The 20,000-nt window shown below is 40.8% G+C and overlaps 2 protein-coding genes and 1 pseudogene across 6 annotated transcripts in view; 1 reads left to right on the forward strand and 2 right to left on the reverse strand.

Annotated features, from left to right (window-relative positions):
- The window catches only part of LOC138023705 (integrator complex subunit 5-like), a 37,996-nt gene extending 29,179 nt beyond the window's left edge, over nt 1-8,817 (reverse strand). For all 4 annotated transcript variants that reach the window (XM_068870758.1, XM_068870756.1, XM_068870753.1 and 1 more), the window contains exons 1-3: nt 8,763-8,817; nt 5,387-5,591; nt 3,717-3,838 (exon numbers count right to left, since the gene is read on the reverse strand). In XM_068870758.1, coding sequence (XP_068726859.1) covers nt 3,717-3,838; nt 5,387-5,591; nt 8,763-8,792 — 357 coding nt within the window. In that variant the 5' untranslated portion in view covers nt 8,793-8,817. The remainder of the gene's footprint in view (nt 1-3,716; nt 3,839-5,386; nt 5,592-8,762) is intronic.
- Nucleotides 8,818-8,858: 41 nt separating this feature from the next.
- LOC138023724 (mitoguardin-like) overlaps nt 8,859-20,000 on the forward strand; it is a 24,817-nt gene continuing 13,675 nt past the window's right edge. The window contains exons 1-6 of one of the 2 annotated variants that reach the window (XM_068870767.1): nt 8,859-9,198; nt 9,774-9,914; nt 13,182-13,271; nt 16,870-17,210; nt 18,375-18,466; nt 18,692-18,760. In XM_068870767.1, the coding sequence (XP_068726868.1) occupies nt 9,018-9,198; nt 9,774-9,914; nt 13,182-13,271; nt 16,870-17,210; nt 18,375-18,466; nt 18,692-18,760 (914 nt within the window). In that variant the 5' untranslated portion in view covers nt 8,859-9,017. The remainder of the gene's footprint in view (nt 9,199-9,773; nt 9,915-13,181; nt 13,272-16,869; nt 17,211-18,374; nt 18,467-18,691; nt 18,761-20,000) is intronic. The other variant, XM_068870779.1, reaches the window with a different exon arrangement.
- On the reverse strand, nt 13,946-16,147 carry LOC138021883 (uncharacterized; annotated as a pseudogene).

A 20,000-nucleotide genomic window follows, 5' to 3' on the forward strand; every position in this document is an offset into this window, starting at 1 on the left:
TGGTCTACCTCATTGGACCACCCTCCTAGGACATCTACATGTACATGTACATGTATGATGATGTTATATTGCTGAATGTCATATCCTGGGAACTGCTGCTTGAGTTCCCAGCGTATCGATTCATACTTGGTGATCTTCTCTTCTTGTTTCTTTCCTCTGTTCTCCATCCACGGGCAGCTCATTTCTACTGCCAAAACTCTCTTCTTCTCGTGATCTATAAATCTCACATCCACTCTGTTCTGCCTCACTTGCTCTCTTACTGCAAAGAATGGGATGTCCCAATATGCTTGGGCCTCAGGTGACTCATAGATGGGTTTACAGAGAGATCTCTGACACAGTTAGAGACACTGACATCCTTCAGTCTGACTTATTCCAGTCTGCCATTAATCGTGATATGTGGTAGGCTGTCAGGTCCAGGCGACTTCTAGATATTTAAGTTTTTTAACAGTTTTTCTACTTCCTTTGTGTTACAGAGAATGTTTGAAAGTTTACTGTTGGTAACATATTCTGGGTTTGCGAACGACCAAAGAATACCACAGTGGCACTGTATCAGAAAGCTGAAGTTCTCTAAGCATTTCCCAGAACAGTAGTTTGAGGACCGCATTATGACGCGCGAGGTACTTACATTCTGCGCAAGCGCAGAACAACTCGCCAGCATGTGAGGGATACTTTCTGCAGTTTTGCCACAGAGTCTACATAGGGTGTCATTAGGTTGGTTGGTATAGGTCTTGTGTGCGTGATAGACCTTTGTCGGTGTTAGCTGTTCATAAAGTCCGAGTCTACCCACAATGGTGTGTGTAGGCGCCATATCCCAATTCTTCAGCCAAGCGAGGCATCCCCGCTGGTTCAGCTGGTCATCCTTCCATCTAGCTGCGAGAAGCTTTCCTTCTTATCTCTTTTCCTTTACTTCAGTTTTCCGCCGCTCCAGTGCAACCTTTTTGAAGTGCTTCTTGGACTTATCTCTGAGTACATCTGCTCCATCTGTATTGTCACGACACTTGTAGTGCAGAAAACTCAGGTCAAGGGTGATCCCCAATTCCTCTGCAAACGTCTTTAGTTACAGCTGTAGCCTCTTTGATGAGTGACTGATGACCTTGATGTGCAGCATTCTCTTCAAACACCCGCACCAGGCTCATGGTTGAGTCCTCGTTACTGCACAGCGTAATGGCCGACTTGATCTTAGTCATTTTGTACTCTTCCTATACTGATCTCATTCCACGTCCTCCAAGAGCACTTGGCAGATAGACAGTTGCTTTTAGTCCTAGTGGGTGCTTGCCACCACTCTCACACACGATCTTCCGTGCCTGCCTATTGATGCCCCGTAAATCTGTCACACACCAGTGTTGGGACCACATAAGGTACAACAGCACCGGCTTGGCAAGCTGATTGGCCGCTTGAACTCTGTTGGTGTCTGACAGCGGGCTCGACAGATGACTGAGAGTCTCTGCAGGTAGGTCTTAGTAGCACGCTGCAGAGCCAGCTTCTCTTCTTGAAGTAGCCGTTCCGGTGCTCCTAGGAACCGGTAGGTTGTGCCTTCCTTCAGGCTATTGATGACCGTCTCCCCCGACTTGAACCCTTCAAGAAAATCAACCGGAACACCCCTTCTCATGTTGAGGACATTGTACTTCTTTGGATTACAAACCAATGTCCTCCATCACCTCCTTTGTCATCTTGAGTACTCAGTCAAGCTTTGCTTGAGATGCCGCGAAGACCTTCAAGTCGTTAATGTACAGTAGATTTGTGAGTTTGGACCCTACCGGTCTTGAGAGCCTATAGCCCTCAGTGGAGCGCAGCTTCCATGCTACTGGGTTTAAGCACAACGTAAACAAACGCTGGCATAGTGAATCTCCTTGGGGTAGACCTCTGTTAAAACTGATCGCAGGCGAAGTCTCATTGCCAACTTTGGTGTAAGCAACTGTCATGGTGTTCCATACCGCGAATAACCTCCTCACGACTTCGCAGATCCAGACTGGGAACCTGTGGACTAGCATGATCTTATTGAGCCAGCTACGATTGACAGAGTCATAGGCCTTGCACACATCTACCCAAGCTACGCTGAAACTGTGCTTGTGCCTATGACAGTCCAAAGTTATTGCCCTGTCAATCAGTAGGTTGTTGGTTGTTCCACTGCATTCTGCCTTTGCTGCTCTTTGCTGTTCCTCCATCATCGTGATGGTAGCACACACCCGACCAGGGTCTTCTTTAAACTGGCGGTTTAGGACTTTGGCTTCCTCTTGTTTCCTTTTTCTTCCAAAGCCAACTTTTAACTTCCTAAGCAACGACTTCTGCTCCTCGATGTAGCTTTAATACAAGCGACGATGCTGACAAAGACCTGCACTCTTTTTGCAGGAGAGAACGGTTTTTCTTTCCTCTTTTTGTCATTTTCCGGTTCTCCTTTACTCTGCTCAACTCAGCTGTTGTGATGGATAACTTTTATCTGACCTCTCCAACACCCTCAAGATATTTTCTCCTCCACCTATCATTCTCATGAGGGTGCTTTGTTGTTTTATCCTTTGGATCTTTTTTCCAGCCTTTTAGCACTAGAAAATTTAATGTCGCCACTACAGAATACAAGACACAGTTGGCTATCCACAAATACGCAAATGGGGTCTCCACTGGGACCACTTTGTTCTGCTCCAACAGACCATTAACCACCTTATTAATGATCTTGAGATCACTTTGAGTCGGCTTTTGTTTAATTCGCATATCTATTGCACGGTTGGAATAATCGCCCTCGCTTGTGTTCACTAATGCGAATAACTGTGATGATCGTTCAAACAATTCCTGTTCGGCTGTGGTCAGGGTGCTAACTATTTCTTCAGTTTGATCTTGTGTACTATCTGTATGCGAATTTGTGCTCTCTCTCCTTCGCAACTCATTAGCATTCTGGTCCGAGTTTTCAACAGCCATAATCTCAGCGTTTTCCTCATTTCCTCTCCCTGATCTTGTTCTGTCTGCTCTTCCTACATTCCTCATGATATCTCCCAATACATTCCCCAGAATCCGCTCCAGCAATGCTGCTTTGTCCTGTAGATTCTGACTACTCAGGGCCAAGTGCCCGTATCCTACATGTAGCTCGTCCCACATGTCCTTCATCAGTTGCATATATCCAATCGTTCTACCATTTCCGTTGCGTGGTGGATTATCGCCCTTGGTCAGCTCAACTGCATGCTTTCTCCTTACACTGCAATAAAGCATCGTTCATATCTCCTGTCCATTATTTTAATCCTCATTCTTCTCATCTTCCCATACTGATCAACTGAGGCAAAAGAGAAATGTTTATAATAGGCAAATCCTACAGCAGTTGAAATCCCGTGATTGAAGACACCCTTTTGTCTTGCTTATCAGTAGACAACTAGCGAAACACTAAAAGTGCTTGAAAGTATGCTTTACGATGATTCAATCTTGATCAGCTTTCTTCACGAACGACAAGTCTGGTGAGCCTGCTAGAACGCATCCACACTTCTCGCCGTCATTATTATTATTATTACAGATATGATTATTATTATTATTATTATTATTATTATTATTATTATCGTCATAATTATTATTATTTTTATCATTAACTGCTTATCCCGTCTTGCTACCATTGGTAATTTGAACTTACAGAAGCAACACAAGTTTGCAGAAATTAAGGGAGACAACAATAGAATGCAGCTGTATGAAATGTACAATGTATGCATTACAATTACGGTACAAACAAAATAAGATTTTACCTGGCAAATAAGTGGAGCCCAGGCAGTAGGATTGTTGTCAACAAATCTGTGAACTACTTCATTGACATTTTGAAGGGCTGATATTAACTCGGGATCCAAATCAGCTGGATGTCCTGTGGCACCTGCAACAAAAAAATACCCATATTACACAGGAATCAACTAAAGAGCTCCCCAAAATACTCTTCATTTCGGGCTCAATTTGATGGAGTTGAGCCACAAATGAAAGAAATTCCAAGGTATTAAAATTTGCAAAGTAAATACTGTTTTCAGACTTTTGAGAAACATCATTATTTTTCAGATACTGTAATTATGTTTAAGATTGCAACTACATGTACATGACATTGTACAAAGTACCAGTAACTGTAAAGATTGATGCATTCTACTGATTTTAATAAACCAGACTAAGGTTGGAGGCCCCTTTCTCTTCAGCTCAACTTTAACATCACTGACTTCAAATGGATAGAAAGCCAATTCGAATAGCACATGGGGGCAATTCCACACAAGTGGTGTTACAAGCAAGATTTTTCAAAAGCTGTTATTAGTTGGAATTATACATGTACCCTGTACTACAAAGTAGACATGTTATGGTGCTCAGAAAATTCCACTTTGCTGGTGAGAATGGTCTACTCAGGAAGGGGGGGGGGGTCCTCAAATTCTAGGGTTTTTTTTCCCTTTGCAAGTACATGTATTATGCATAATGCTCAATTTTAACGGGATAAAATCAATCTTGGAAAATGTAAAGGACTCCAAACACTGATTACAAAAAAAACCCACAGTGGAGTCGATATATTCCTCATGTCAACGTTTTTCCAAAATAATTGCTAGAAATGGCAGCAACAATATGAACTAATGTCACAGACGTTATGTAACATCCGAGACATTTAAACAATTTTTTTTCTTTTCTAAAACTGAGCATAAGCTGGGAACACTGATTTATACAATTAACATTTCAGTATGCGCAAATAAAATAATTATATTAATCAAAGTTAAGATAATTTAAAACTGCTAGTCATCTTTGGTCAGTGCCAGTCTAAAAGTTAAAAATTGTGTCTGGATGTATAACGTCCGTGTTGGTGGAATCGCCCTTGGATGCAGTGTGAGAGCAATGTCCAATACACCACTGACCTGTACCCTGTACCCAAACCTAAAAAAAGCCACAATGCTTTACACCAAGCATAATGACTTGTATTGTTCTAATTTTCAATAGATATTATTATTATATAAAAGTCAATTGAGCCTGATTTCATTACATGTACTTTCAATTCCAGCCCCAGTACTGTAGCTCAATGCCTCAGATTAAGCTAATGCTGGATTACTGTTTACAGAAAGTTACCACCAAAAACGTTTCCAAAAGATTATAGCCTTCAATTTTGACACCACTGGATGGGCCCCGAACATTAAGAATTAAGCTAGAGATTAGCTAGCCTTCCCCATTGTCCTCCACTAGCCTCCCTTTAGTACTGGTCCACTTCTTCCCCACCCTTGGCAAAACATAAACCTCTCAATCAGCTCAAAGCCTGTGAATGCACAAAAGAGCTCATGACCCCCAAGTTAGAGGTATTCCTGTTCTGTCCTTTAGCTTGCTTGGAGGACATCTTATTGTTCCACTATACCAAACAAAAAAATAATGTGCTGAATAAAACAAGAGTAAGGAAAGCACAAAAAATTACCAGATAATGCTTGCCGTTCTAACTCAACAACATATTTCTGAACTGCTTCGTGAAACACATCACATAGTTGCTCTAACACAGCATGCCTTGCACAAGGAAGGGAATGAAGCAACACAATCGCACTTTGGGTCTTCTTCACATTTGACAGTGCTTTCCCTGACTCATCTGTTCCACTTAAAAATGAGTGCAACTGTGCCTTTAAATTCTAGATAAATTAGAAAAAAAAAGAATTTGTTTTTCTTTTTTAGCCATTTCAAAAATCTGTTGCTACTGGTGTACAGCCATTATCAGTCACAAGCACAATCTTTTTTCAATTTTTCAAAACCAAATTTGGGTGGATGTCAACCAAACTATTTCCATGGCAATAGACCTGTTCACTTGGCAGCCATCCAACTCAACATGAAAACATTTGATTGACATCCACCCAAGTTTAGTTTTGAAAAATGAAGAAAGGGTCCTTGAGGGGCGTGTGTGACTGGTAAACGCTGTGCGGTGGCTCAAACCAGTTTCAATAATTTCAGCAGCAAACTCAAAAGGAGTGACTTTAAGTTAATAAAACATCAACATCTAAAGCATGTTAGGCTAAAATTACTAAAACGAAATAATTGTTATTATCATTCAATGTATTTTTCCTTCCTTTTCATTAGCTGAGAGCCCACCACGTGACCTGCAAATAGCTGCCTACAAAAATAATTGTGTTTTGCTGCAAATAATCTTCTACTCATCTGCAACTGAAACCACGCTCTAGTGAGAAAATGGCAGATCGGTTCCCTGAGCTGTCAGAGAATGATTTGACATCTTTAGTTGATCAAAAGAACAGTGAGAATACTAAGAAAGGAACAAAAGTTGCACTCAACGTATTTCGAGAGTATCTCAAGGAAAGAAAGGTAGATGAAGTGTCATTCGTGCCATCGACGTGAAAGACAAGTTGGCAAATGCATACATGTATGTACTGAGGAGATTTTATGCTGAAACAATGAAAAAGAATGGCGAGCTTTACACTAAACCTTCACTTGTCGGGATACGCTTTAAAAACTGTGAAATTCTTTAGCTGTATTGATGCTTACATTTCGTTATTAAACGTTTGGCCTTAAGTACAATTTCAAGTCTACAAAATATATTTATGCCATTACTTGACTCCTGCAAGGCAGGGCACGCTTATGGCTTCCCGAAAGCAAAAACAAACAACAAACTTAGTGATCAAATGATAAAACAACTATTGAACTTGGTTATCAGAAAATATTGTGATTTGTCAGTGTCTCAGAGATCAATTCTTTGCTTCAGCCTGCAGCTTCAGTTACTGTGGTGACCGGTCATTACATTGTGACAACAGTGCATCTTCTTAAGCAATAATTACCGGTAACAATTATTGGGCGAGGTTGAGCTAAATATCCTGATTTGTCAGTGGCGAGCAGATCAATAATTATTGTCAAGCTTTCAGGATATTTTGCTCAACCTCGCCCAATCATTGTTACTGGTAATTATTGCTTTATAACAAGACGCACTATTATCTTATTACTACAATGTAATGACCGGTCACCACAGTAACTGGAAAGTCATTAAGGTAAAGTCTCTGCTTACGAGCCAGAAGGCTCATCAGGCCGGCGCTTATCTCCGGTTTCTGTAGCATGAAGCGACTAGGAGTATTTATACTCCCCCCTGAATGGGATGCTAGTCCATCGCAGGGTTACCCCCAGCATTACGCCGGTACCCATTTATACACCTGGGTGCAGAGAGGCACCGTGAGAGTAAAGTGTCTTGCCCAAGAACACAACACAATGTCCCCGGCCAGGCCCCGAACCCAGACCACTCGATCCGGTGTCGAGCACACTAACCATGAAGCCACCGCGCCTCCCAACTGGAAAGTCATTAATATTATAAAAATGCCTTATATTTTGTCTTTACATGCTTTATACATCATACAAATGTATCTCAAAAGGGAACTTGATAACCCCATTTGTCGTTGCTGGAGAGCAATTACCAGGCTGCAACAAAACTGTCTCCAAAGAAAAATATTCTCAGAAGTGAATTCAGAGTTTCTCTAAATGTTGCACTTGTGAAAATTGCTCTTCCCCTGCTAGCAGAGGTCTCTTTTCTTTTGTGTTCGCTGGGCGAACATATGGGAAAATAAATAAAGAAATTTGCGATTGACAAACTACGGTCTGTTACCCCAGTAAGGGTCAGCTGGTTATCAACGGTCAAAGCGTTGGCCACTCTTGTGATAAAGCACCGCCTTTGAAAGCTGTTTTGTTGCAATATTTACCGCCTGACGTGGCTCGCAGGACTGCTATCGCATTGATGGTGGCTTGAGATAAAAGTTCAATCTTTGTCAATTGATTCTGATCTGGAATTGTGACTGTGGGAACATTTTATCCAGGAATATTTGACTGAAATTGGTGGCTCCTGAGAATTTTAATAGTCTCCAGCCTTGGGATTTTATTATAACTGTTGACAACCCAGAAATTGAAAAATGGCTCAAATCCCATCGGATCTGGAAAATAACCACACAGGAAGGAAGCTATCCACAATGGCAATAAGTTTAGGCTTTTTAATTGAGATATTTTTAATAATAATTATCTTCTTAAGCTTTTTATCAGGATTCCCATACAAATCCTTATCTTTTTGTCAGCCATGCTCACACTGAGCTTGGGGCGTCTGTGATGGGGCATACTGCTTGAAGAGTGCCTATCCAAGGTTGTGGATGGCACTTGAATCAAAGTCGAGTTGCCCGACCTATGGCAGGTCTCTTTTTACCCGAACTAGTCAGCCCAGCAAAAAAAAAAAGTGACCTCTAATAGCAGGTAAAAAAATATTTGCTTTCGATTTTATTTTTCAAATGACACCAACAACAAAGGGGGTTAAGATTCCTTCTGTCACAGGTCACATCCCACAGGTCAAGACTGTAAGTCCCTGATCCACTAATGAACTAAGCCAAACGTTTTCCCTAGACCCAAAACAACATTTATTTGTGTGTTTGGGGCTAGGAGACACTTTTGGTGTTGTTTATTTGTCTGTGGCACAGTTACATGTATGACTGACCAACAGGGGTATGACCCGTCACCAGTGTTCAGCAGTGTCATCCTTAATCATCCTCGATTTTGTATGTGTGGGTGTGTGTTTGTGTGTGGGGGGAAGGGGAGGAGGGGGTGGTTGCGGGTTGCAGATAAAATTGCGCAGATCCAATGCATGCACAGACAGATAAAAATTGGGCAGACCCTGAGTGAACATCGGAGAATTGCTGACCTCAGATAAATATATTGATAACTGCTCTCTGATGCATGAAATAAATGATTTGAAACCAGATTTACACTGCTGAAACAACTTTTTGCAGCTGGAAATTATTGCTACAGCATACAACGGGCGAACCATGTCCTACCTTAGATTCTTCCGACACACCGTCCGCCATTTTGCATCTTAACTAGTATCAGTCTTTTTGGGTTGCGTTGTATTTCCGCTAGTCAACTGAAGGCTCAACTTTCGTCAGCTGCTTGGAGCGTGTGAAGTCTTGTCCGGGTTGTGGAAAGCTTGTGGAAAAATTGGAAGTTTGTACTTCTTACAGTACAAGTATTTCATTTTCCGACGAGAAGAGGTGAAATGAAAAATGTGAATCAGCTTCCGTAACAGTGACGCTATGTTTAGTTCATCGCGAGTGTTTCAGGTGACCGCGTTACTTGCCTTGTCTGTCGGCGCTGGCACTTTGCTGTATGTCACCACACGATATTTTAAAAGAAAGCGCCGCGAACCGTCTACTGGCAAAAGCTCTTCGTACAATGATCGTCCTTTAAGAAGAAGAAGAATTGTTTATACCTCAGGTATTATTTAGGCAGAAGCAATCGTGCTATCATGTTTCCCAACTCCTAATTTAATAGCCCAAGCACTAATTGTTTTTTTGCAAGATTGCCAGGAGGTTTGACATTAATTATTAAGTAAAAGTGCTTTACACATTATATATAATTATTTTAAAAGCTTGCACCTGTTCTAGATAACAAAGTATCATAATGATTAAGCTTTTGGCAGTTTCAAGTTTTGTACCAACACTAGTATGTGATTTTGTACGCAAGGAAGAAATAAAAAAAAATTATATCAGTCACACATGCAGGGTCAATTTTTAGCTGGCTTTTGTGCCAGTAAATTGTGCTGTTAAGGCCTGGGCATACAGCTTCAACATTCATTCAAGTTTGTTCAACCACATTGTCATAATCGTTTGCCACCATCTTTCAACATTCTTTGGAACAGTGTATGTGCGTGTGTGACAACCAGTCTCTTAATAATGATGTAACCATAGTACCGGTACCAACCATTAAGATTATCCTATCCTTTCTATGAGTTGTACAATTTAAGAAAATACTATTGTAATACATGTATAATACTTTATTGAAATGTACAGGTGGCTCAAGGTTGTCCATTGCTGCACCATCCCGTGTCGCTAGCAAGGTTGCTGGTTTGGAACAGGAGTCTGGTATTTTCCCACGCCATAGATCAAGTGTTAGATCACAACCTACTGAAAATGTGGACAACCTTGCAGTTGGTGAGCTGTTCATTTGAAAGTTATATTTTGCTGTACCTTTCAATGACATGCAAAGTCCTTGTGTTAAAGGCCAATTAGTAGTCACTGTTTAGCAAAGTGCAGTTTTGATCTCAGGTCAAATGCTACATCATCATTTTAGCAGTGAAAAGCTGAGGTCATAATTAATTTAAGTTTTAGGTCAGTGTTTGGGTGTTAAAATAATATTACTGGAAGTCTGAGGACATAGACCTGTATACATGTACATGTACATTAGCAGTTTTGAATTAAAAAGAGTGCATGTACACGTATTTCTGTAAGTGCAGAGACCTTTTGTCTCTAATGTGCACCAAGACAGCTTTACTGGAAGTCTGAGGACATAGACCTGTATACATGTACATGTACATTAGCAGTTTTGAATTAAAAAGAGTGCATGTACACGTATTTCTGTAAGTGCAGAGACCTTTTGTCTCTAATGTGCACCAAGACAGCTTTAAGTGGCATGCATGCAAACGTAATAATAATTATAATTATATAGTTGAATGAAATTTAACATAGTTAACGACTATGAGCTAGTCTGGTCAGTAGTGTTTTGCAGGTGGTTGTTAGTGTCTTGGCCGTCTGTTAGCGTTTGTTGAGCGTTTTGGTGTGTTCTGTAGTGTTTTCAGCAGTCTCAAGGTTGTGGGAGCCCTGGGGCTGACATGTGTTTGTAGCGTGTTTGTTGCTCTGTTGGCATGGCGTCGTGAGTCGAATTAGTAGTTTAGTGTTTCTCGGCGTTCCCTCCCCATCCCCCCCCCCCCTTTTTATTCTTTTTTATATTTTATTTATTTATTTATTTATTTATTTATAGTTACATAGTTTACGACCGGGAGCTAGTCTGGTCAGTAGCATTTTGCAGGCGTTTGTTAGCGTTTGATACGTTCTGTAGCATTTGCAGCAGTCTCAAGGTTGTGGGAGCCCTGAGGCTGACATGTGTTTGCAGCGTGTTTGTTGCTCTGTTGGCATGGCGTTGTGAGTCGAAATAGTAGTTTAGTGTTTCTTGGCGTTCCCTCCCTATCCCCCCCCCCCTTTTTATTCTTTTTTATATTTTATTTCTTTATTTATTTCTTTTCTTTCCACTGAGCTATCTGGCTCAAGTATGACAGGTGCCTGAGGGGGGCTTGGTGCAGGGGGCTTGTGGCTTGGTTGCGGGTTGGGCAGGCCATTCGAGTGTTCTAGTGCCTTGGGGATGTGACTGCGGTTGCAGCCCCTGGGCTTCTTGGGCACCTACAGTGCCGACCAGAAATATGCGTCCCAAAAAACGCGTGCGAAACGAGCATACGAAAATTGCGCACACGCGTCTGCGTTTGTAACACGCGCATCAGAAACGCGCATTCATCAAAGATAATTAGTATGTATGAGTTGGCCCATTGTCTTTTCATTGTTTAAGTTTTATTGTTAGTTTCAGCGCAAGACAATGGCTATGTCAACAGTGAAGTGTTTGACAAAATTTCAAATAACGTAACGCGTGCTTCCAAGTGAAATTCGAGTCAACAATGCACTCGCTTCCGCTTCATATTTTAATTTCAGACATTTGAAAATTACTTTCACTTCTCGCTGCATCAACAAATGACATAATGAGGGAAATAAATATTTTCCTTTGATTAAAACGAAAAACAGGACTATTTTCAATTTGAAAGACGTCGGTTTTGCCAACAGAAATCGACGGTCAGTAAAGTTAGTCGATCAATAACAAATATCGCTAAGAGCAAGACTTGGACGAACGGCGCAGTGAAATGCAGTAAAATCAACGAAATAAGGAGTATATTCATTCGCAAACAAAACTTACTTACGCCATCTGTAATACCGGTACTTTCTCGTATATTTCAAAATAATTTTTGTAATGCGTGCGTGACATTCAAAAGGCGTCTCGGCATTGTGTCCTTTTGCGAATTGAAGCTGTATTACTTCAGCAAGATTCACTGGAATGCGCTCGGAGTTGAAAAATCTCCCCTTTAAGATTTCTTCTGCACCAATTTCTTTCTTTAGTTAAGCTTTACGGAGGAGAATTAACGCGGGGTTGGCTGGAAGCATACGGAGTGAAACCCTGTGTGACAAAAAAGGGAAATAAGCCGCGGCTTACATAAGACGCGAACACCCGGTGTAAATGGTACAAAATCTACGTTTACGGCTTTCTCAAGCCGCGGCTTATCCTGGCCTGGCAGTTTATACTCGTATAAATAGTCCCTTTCGCGTATTATGTACGCCGCGGCTAGAGTAAGCCACGGCTTATTTTCTCTCGTATAAACGACCCTAATGTCGTGTTCTTTTGTTTGAGAGCCTGGAACCAAATGTTTACTTGTCGGAGCCTCAAAGTAGTTATCTCATGAAGACCTCTGTGGCGCCATTCTCAGTATTTGACGTTCGCGAAAAACTTGGGATGTTACAAAAACTCCTCAGTAGCGCTGTTTTCTTTTTTTCCCGAAATTCTTAAACTCGACAAATTTTCGGCAAAGCACTTTTATTGCGAAGAATTGGCGGAAAAGTCAGAAGCTACGTCTACGTAATTATTTTCTCCGTTGTCTGGCATTTTCTGTGACAACGATCCAAACTGCAGTTTCGGCAACAGAAAGGTCAAAATACCTTAACTATCAGTGGTCAGCTGCAGGATGACAACAGAGTTTTATTATTTTTTACTCAGTGAATGTCGAAAGAATTTAAAACTTTGTAGGTTCGTTTCGAAAACTCACAATGGTCAGTTGACACCGCTCTTCAATTCAAATGTTCTGGTAAGTTGATCACAGAAATTAAACATTCATTTTATCGTCTGTCTATTGTTTCGTGGAACAATGAACATCACATCTACGATACGAGTTTGCATAACAAAAGAAAAAACATGCATCAAATGCGCGTTTGGAAACGCGCATTTAAAAACGCGTGTGCGCAAAAAACGTGCGTGCGTTTTGCGTCTGCGTAGGACGCATATTTCTGGTCTGCACTGTACCCTACACTGGCGACTTGGGCGTTAATTGTTGTTTTATGTTATTGGAAGTCACCTTATTACGATTATGTCCTTATTATAATTTATAGCACATGTACATGTAAAATGTTTGCATGAATGTTGTTAACTTTCTTGACAATAGTTCAACCAATATCCTGACCAAAGAATAATGAACAAACCAATGAGTTGTTACAATAAAGGAGGAGTACACATAGGAGGAGCTTTCAGGCATGTTAAGGAGGGTCTCTTTGGGGGTTTAAATGAAAATGTATTATATAGCTATTGAATGACCTGTCTGGTGCAACATTCAGATGAAAGGGTCTCTGAAGACAGTGCTGTTGACTTGGCAGAGGACGTCATCATGGAAGAAAACGAGATGATAGAAGAACTCATCAAGACAGGTACTGTATCAATAATACTTGCTTCCTACCTCGCTGGTTAAATATTACTTTATAACTTGATTATCATAATAATAATAATTGCAGTGGCAGTTAGTGGTGATTATTACATGTATGATGACAATAACAACAACTAGACTTACATGTAAGGGCAAATCAAATCCATTACAGTAATAATTTTGATGTTATTAATAATATTTCTTTGTGTAAGCACAACAGCCTTAATGCCAGGTACCGTGATGCGTGGCGATTTAAAAATATATATAAATTACATTTTGGAAAAAGACTTGAGCTCGAACTGAACTAACTCAGATTTGATTATTCTCCCAGATGTTGTCTGCCTCAATGGCCAGGAGGAACCTACCATGGGTTCTGCATGGTTCTCTCAGGGAGGTATTGCTTCTGCTGTTGTGTTTGGTTGCTCACAGGTCTGCTGTTCCCCCTGCGGATTGACTTCTGCTTGTTTTGATGGATTTGGCGCAGGGGTAGGGTACAGTGGCATATCCATTGTGGCTTGGTTGACTGCTGTCTGAGGTTGGATAAAAGGTGATGGTGGTGCTGCAGGTTTCAGTTGGACTCGGTTCCTTCAGAGCATGGTGCCACGAGGGTTACGAATAGTATAGGACCATCTGCTGTCTTTCTTTATGACTTCCCTATTTGTAAATCCATGGTTTGCTTCAATGGCAGGGTGGTGGCTTGGCATATGCATAACTGCCAAATTTGACTGGTTTGTGCTCTGCACCCACAGACTTGTCATAGTATTCTTTGCTATTATGCCTTTTCGTAAGGATGCTTTCTTTCACTACGCTAAAGTTAATCATGGCGGGTGCCAAGAGATGATCAGTGGTGGGCACTGTGGTTCTAGTGCGATGTAGGAACATACGCTCAACAGGTGAATATGTGCGCCCTTGAAGTGGGATGTTTCTGTAGAGAAGTAGGGAAGTGTGGAGGTCATCAGCTTTCTTTAACATGGATTCTGCAACTTTAACAGCAGCCTCTGCTCTTCCGTTATCTTTAGGGTGGTAAGGGGATGAAGTGGTGTGCTTGAAACCATATTCCACAGAGAACTTCCGGTACTGCTCGCTTATGAACTGTGGACTGTTATCAGTATGGCAGGTTGCTGGAACACCATATTGTGCAAAGTGGGCTTTTGTCTTCTCAATGACTGAGGAGGATAGGGTATCTCCCAGCTGGTCGACCTCATGCAATCCAGTCCAAGAAGTGACACACAGTTAATAGGTACATGTACATGTAGCTTTGGTTGTGGAGCCCGCAGATATCTTGACTGACTATCTGCCAGGACCTGGTAGGTAATTCGGTAGAGATCTCATTGGTTCTTTTGGTGAGGTGGTACCATATTGGGCACAGGTGCTACAAGCATCACACATGTCCTGTATGGACTTTCTCATCCCTGGCATAACTTTAAACAATACTTTGTGGGCCATACGTTCAAATGTATGTTCGATTTGGCACCAAAATGGTTGGTGTGGATTTTCCTAAGCATTTCTTTGTGCATAGACTGAGGTACCATGACTTGTATACATGTACCTTTGTGTATTATGCCATACTACACTGACAGTTCATCTCTATACAGTGTACAGTGCCACTTGGAGATAAGTGAACAACGCAGATGCAAATTTAATGCACACAATACGTGTATACGCAGTTTTTTTTATGCGTCTAAAATTGCGTATCATACATGTACGTGTATACGCGTTTGTTCCTTTGTTATTCATAGCATAGTTTTCATAGGGATAGAGACGGTAGGAAGACTGTGTGAGTTCTGCATCTGGCAGATCGAAGTGAGCACAGAGTATTGAGGGACATGGTGTTGCATGTTACTGCAGTGTACATTATTGAAACTTGACTTCAGTGAATGCTGAACCTGTGGCTGAAAGGGAAAGGGTTGTGAAGTACAAACTGTATTGCTTTGCTTGGCTGGAAGTGGTGATACTGTGTATTTGTGCCTTCAAAGAATAAGTGAAGTCACAATCATGATCAAAGGTTGTGTCATATGGCTGCTCCTCTGTGACGTATTTTTACATGTCATTGTAGTGAAGATCTCGTGATTGGGTAGATGTACATTGTATTTGCACGCGGGTCATGCTGCTGGCCACTCAGCCGCAAGTCACTGGCTATTTGTGCTCTTTGTGTATGCCTTCCGACGGTATCTAGTGTTGGAGGCGTGGGACCTGGCATCTGGTACTGTAAACGTATGGTTTTCCAAGGCCTGTAGTTATTGTCACCACAGGTCGAACAGGTCTTTCCTTAATAGCAGGACGTACTTTCCAGGGGTGGGCACCTCGGCAGTCCCCACACCAGAAACACGTTCCAGGTTCTCTGCGTAGTTTCATTTGGCTGTGTCTGAGGCCTGTCCAGTGGACTTCTTCATCTGTTTCTTTTGACGAATCCATGATTAATTTGTTTGTTTGCTTGGCCGACTCTATGGCTCTCGCTTCTGCCAGTACATCTGGCATGAGTTGTCAGGTTTGAGGTGTGTTTTGAGGATCTCAGTTCTTGTGTGATCCTCATTGAGACCAAAGATAAATTTGTCTCTAGTGAATTCATCTGAGTGAGCTCACCCTAAGCACAAAGGCTGCTCACTTGTCTTACTTTGACTTTCCACTCTTGTGTGAACTCATGCGAGGCTTGGGTATGACGTCCATAACTTGAAACGGTTGGTGAGACTTGAACTCCCTGTGGAGCCTGTGTAGTGGGTGCATAGTTTTTCCATCCAAACCCATGGTTTCTCCTTGTCGTTGGTGGGGATTTGAGGTTCTATTGTGTACCTAAGTACAGACAAAGCTTCATCTGGAAGTGGAGATTGCTGGGCATATATTTCTTGTTGTGGGCTTTTGTAGTGATCTGCTCATTCGGGGACAGGATCTTTGCCAAGGTTATGATAGTTGGCTTGGATGCAATAATCGTTAAAACAAAATTCAAAGTTCTTGAAATTGTCACTCACATTACTCACAAGTTTGAGCACTGGTCTTTTGAGGTTTGCCATTGTGTAATCCCACTTCCGACACCAAGTCTAGAGGCCAGTACTAGCAACAGAGCTTAACTTTATTCACTGCGCGATCCAACATGGTGGCCTACAACAACGTGCTCTTAACAATCATACATTATACGAGAAACTGCTGACCAACATCTGCTCCCCAGTTTGGGTTGGTGTTAAAAATAATATTAATAGGGAATTTAAGAAACGACGACGGCTACGACTATGACAACGCCACTAAGCAATAATATCATTGGTTAAAAGAGCATAAATAATCGTGCTGCACGTGCAGCATGGATTTTAGCAAGTGTGTTTGCGGTCCTCTGCATAACGATGACGTGAAATCACCAAAATGTAATTTGAAGTTTTGACGACAACGTAAGCACCCAACAGACTCCTTCATTCCCTGTTTTAACTTTGAAACCGCTCGTACTGATTTATTTTTAGGATACTTTGCCCACATTGTACAACGCGAACTAGACTGAATAATCGCGAAAGACTTACGATAGAGCCAAGTTATATTTTGAGGTGGCGTTTTCGTCGACCATCGCTGTCGTAGGTCTTAAATTCCCTAATTTCTAACAGGATTAATCTGCTTGGTAGGTGTGAAAAACTTTGAAATGGCATTGGAACACTGGTATGAGGCTGCAGAATGTGTGATAACACAGCGAGAACAAAACACTCTTCATAATGACAATCTTATATTTGAAGCTGAGGAAAAACTCACTGCATTGATTAGTAACTCCAGAAAACTGCAAAGAGTCATTAAGCAGTATGATCTTTCTGTGATGTCATTGCCATGTACGCCTACCAATATGTTAACATGGATTGACGATGACAGTATCCAAGAACAGTTGCTATCGCAGTTGAGTAACGACGCAGAAGATGACCCTCTTTCTGATACTGAGTCATTCGTATCGGCATCTGATAATGCCCAGTTAGAGGTACTGTTACATTAAGCAATAACTAGATGTACCACACCAACAGCATGCATTGGATGTGATAGTAAAAAAATAATAATAATTACCAGTGAGGTGCCAGGTTCAAGGTTTTTTGATATTAAAGACTTTGCAAAATGAGAAAATGTGACTGATATTAATTTGTGTGGCAGATGTTGCTTGATTTTTCAAAGGGAGCCAAGTTTTGTCCACAAACAAATTAAAGCACAAAAACATGAGAAAAAAAGGTGGTTACATTTTGTTTCCTGTGTTTCACATCCTGCCTGCAGTTATATATGTGTGCAGTCCACATTCCACAATTCCAACTATGGGGAAAGTCACATCTTAATTAAAATGTAGCAATCCAAACTTGTCCAAACTAGCAGAGATCCTTTACAAGTTTCTTCAATCTTACTTTTAAAAATATTTTTTACTTTTCTGGAGAAAAACTGGGAGAATCATTGGAGGTATCCATGTATGAAATTACATGAAGATGTTCATGTATTCTGAGTCAAACAGTGTTACTGAATATTGCTTTCATTTTGTAACATAGTCAGCTACACATACATGTACATAGTTATAAATTTCTTTTTCCTGGAATTCTCCAGTGGGTAGTAGTCATGGTCACCTCTGAATCAAGTGATCCAGAGCTGACAAATCCTGCTTATGGCATCTTTTTTTGGGGAAACATTGATTGCATATTATTTGACTTAATTACTGTACAATGTACATAAAGTAGGGAAAAATGAACATAATTTAATATTTTAGTTAAAATGCATTAATTAGTATTGGCAGATGAGATCTTATGCATCATTGCACTGTAAAAAAAACTATATTGTAACTGAAGGGGAAAAAACAAAATTAAAAAAAAAAAAACATTCCAAAAATTATCCTAACACCCTCTGTCTAGTACTTTATTTGTTCCTTTGAATGAAGACTAGCATACTTTAATTACATGTTCACTGTAGATAGTACAATGTCTAATGCACACCAGTCCTGTAAACATGCCCATGTGTGAACAATCAAAGTTGTGCCTAATTGCATGCTGGATCCTGATTGGTTATTTTTTGGTGCAGATTATAACAGCACTGTACTGTAACTCTTGTCAAACTGGGCGACTCATAAAAGTATTATTTAATGTTTTTAATTTGTTAAATTAATTTTGTGTAGTTTGATGATCTCGCTGATGAGAGATTTGTGAATGAGTCACACAGACTTAAACTGTTCAGAGAAACTGTCTTGAGCACTGCTGGCAGTCACAGGTGAGTGAGCTATGGTATACACTTAATTGTTTGCAGTGTCTGTGTGGATGCATTAATAATTCTGCAGTGTAATTTTGTTCCACTAGACAAAGGAGTGAGTACTAGTGTTTGGTACAAGATGATTCTAACTATGGATTAATATTTATTATTTTTTGATGTGTTTTGTCGGGAGGCTTTCTCCTTGGTGTACAATCTATGATATAAGTTTTGTTCATTGCTTCACAGCCATCTAGAATTTTATGTGTCAGGCTTGCAGCATTATATACGTTATGGAATTCCTTGCAGAACTATGAGGTAAGGAAATGCCATTCTAGAGGCCCTCCCGGGGGAGTCCTTGTTCTCTTGTTCCCTTTAAAAATTGCCATTGTTCCCTTGTTCCCAAAATTGCTTCCAAGCTTGTTCTCACCTTTTTGACTAAATTGGTTCATGTTCCGTTGTTCTTTAAGATATATTTTCCTTTGCTCCCCTGTTCCCCAGTTCAAATATACAAATGTAATTAACCATTTTCCCTTGTTCCCAAAAACCCCTAGAAAGGTCTCATTCTACAGTTTGTAAAGGTCTGCCGACATGTACATTTGTACTACTCCCACTGATAGTGTCTAATCGGCGTGGGTGGGTGGGTGGTGGGTCGTGGGTCCCTAACCCTAACCCTAACCCTTTTTTATCAATGACTGGATATTCTCGAAACAGACAAGACCTAAGACCTAAGACCTAAGACAAATTCGGACCAAACACTGAGGGAGCCAAAATATATCTTTTTTTATCTTTAAACAAACACATCCCTTGACCCACGACCCACCCACCCACGCAATTTAGCCTCACTCCTCCCACTTTGTCCAAACCGTTCTGATCCATTCTCTAATGGACCTGTCCCCTCAAATGAAGAATTTTTTTGGGATTAGTTTGCAATATTTATTGAGTGTTATCCCTTGGTACAGTGGTTGAGTTTATGAGCAATTTTAGTGCTTGCCGACATGCTCACCAGTCAACCTACTCTTTCATGTTACTTGTACATTAACATTATTTTTTTGCCTCAAACGACATCCCCAAATTGCAACAACCTGCTCCTTTCTGACTTTGTTATCCAATTTGACAGCTGTGACAAAAATACAATGTAGCATTTTATTTTAATACTGTATGTCAAGTACATTCACCCTTAGTTTGTAAAGATCTCAAAGGGTATCCTCGAAAATTCTTGTCAAGACCTTTCATTAGGGTGAGAGGTCTTGGCAAGAATTTTTGGGATTCCTTGGGGATGGAAAGTCTTTATATTGTCAATATGGCTTACATCCTGTTGAATTTTGACAAAAAAAGGTAAATCGTGGAGGATCCGTGACAGATCTTAAACGATCCTTATAATATCCTTGGTAGATCTTGGCAAGCTCTTCACAAGATCCTTGAATTTTTAACTGTCAAATAGAAAGAGTAAAAAATTAATAATTAAACTTAACCCATTGACTCCTGGGATTGAGACAACAGATTTTACTCTGTTTAACACCAGACAAGTTTACTTGGATGTCAACTGGGCTGTCCT

This window comes from Montipora capricornis, chromosome 2 (assembly GCF_036669925.1).
Source record: "Montipora capricornis isolate CH-2021 chromosome 2, ASM3666992v2, whole genome shotgun sequence".
In the NCBI taxonomy this organism is placed as follows: domain Eukaryota; kingdom Metazoa; phylum Cnidaria; class Anthozoa; order Scleractinia; family Acroporidae; genus Montipora; species Montipora capricornis.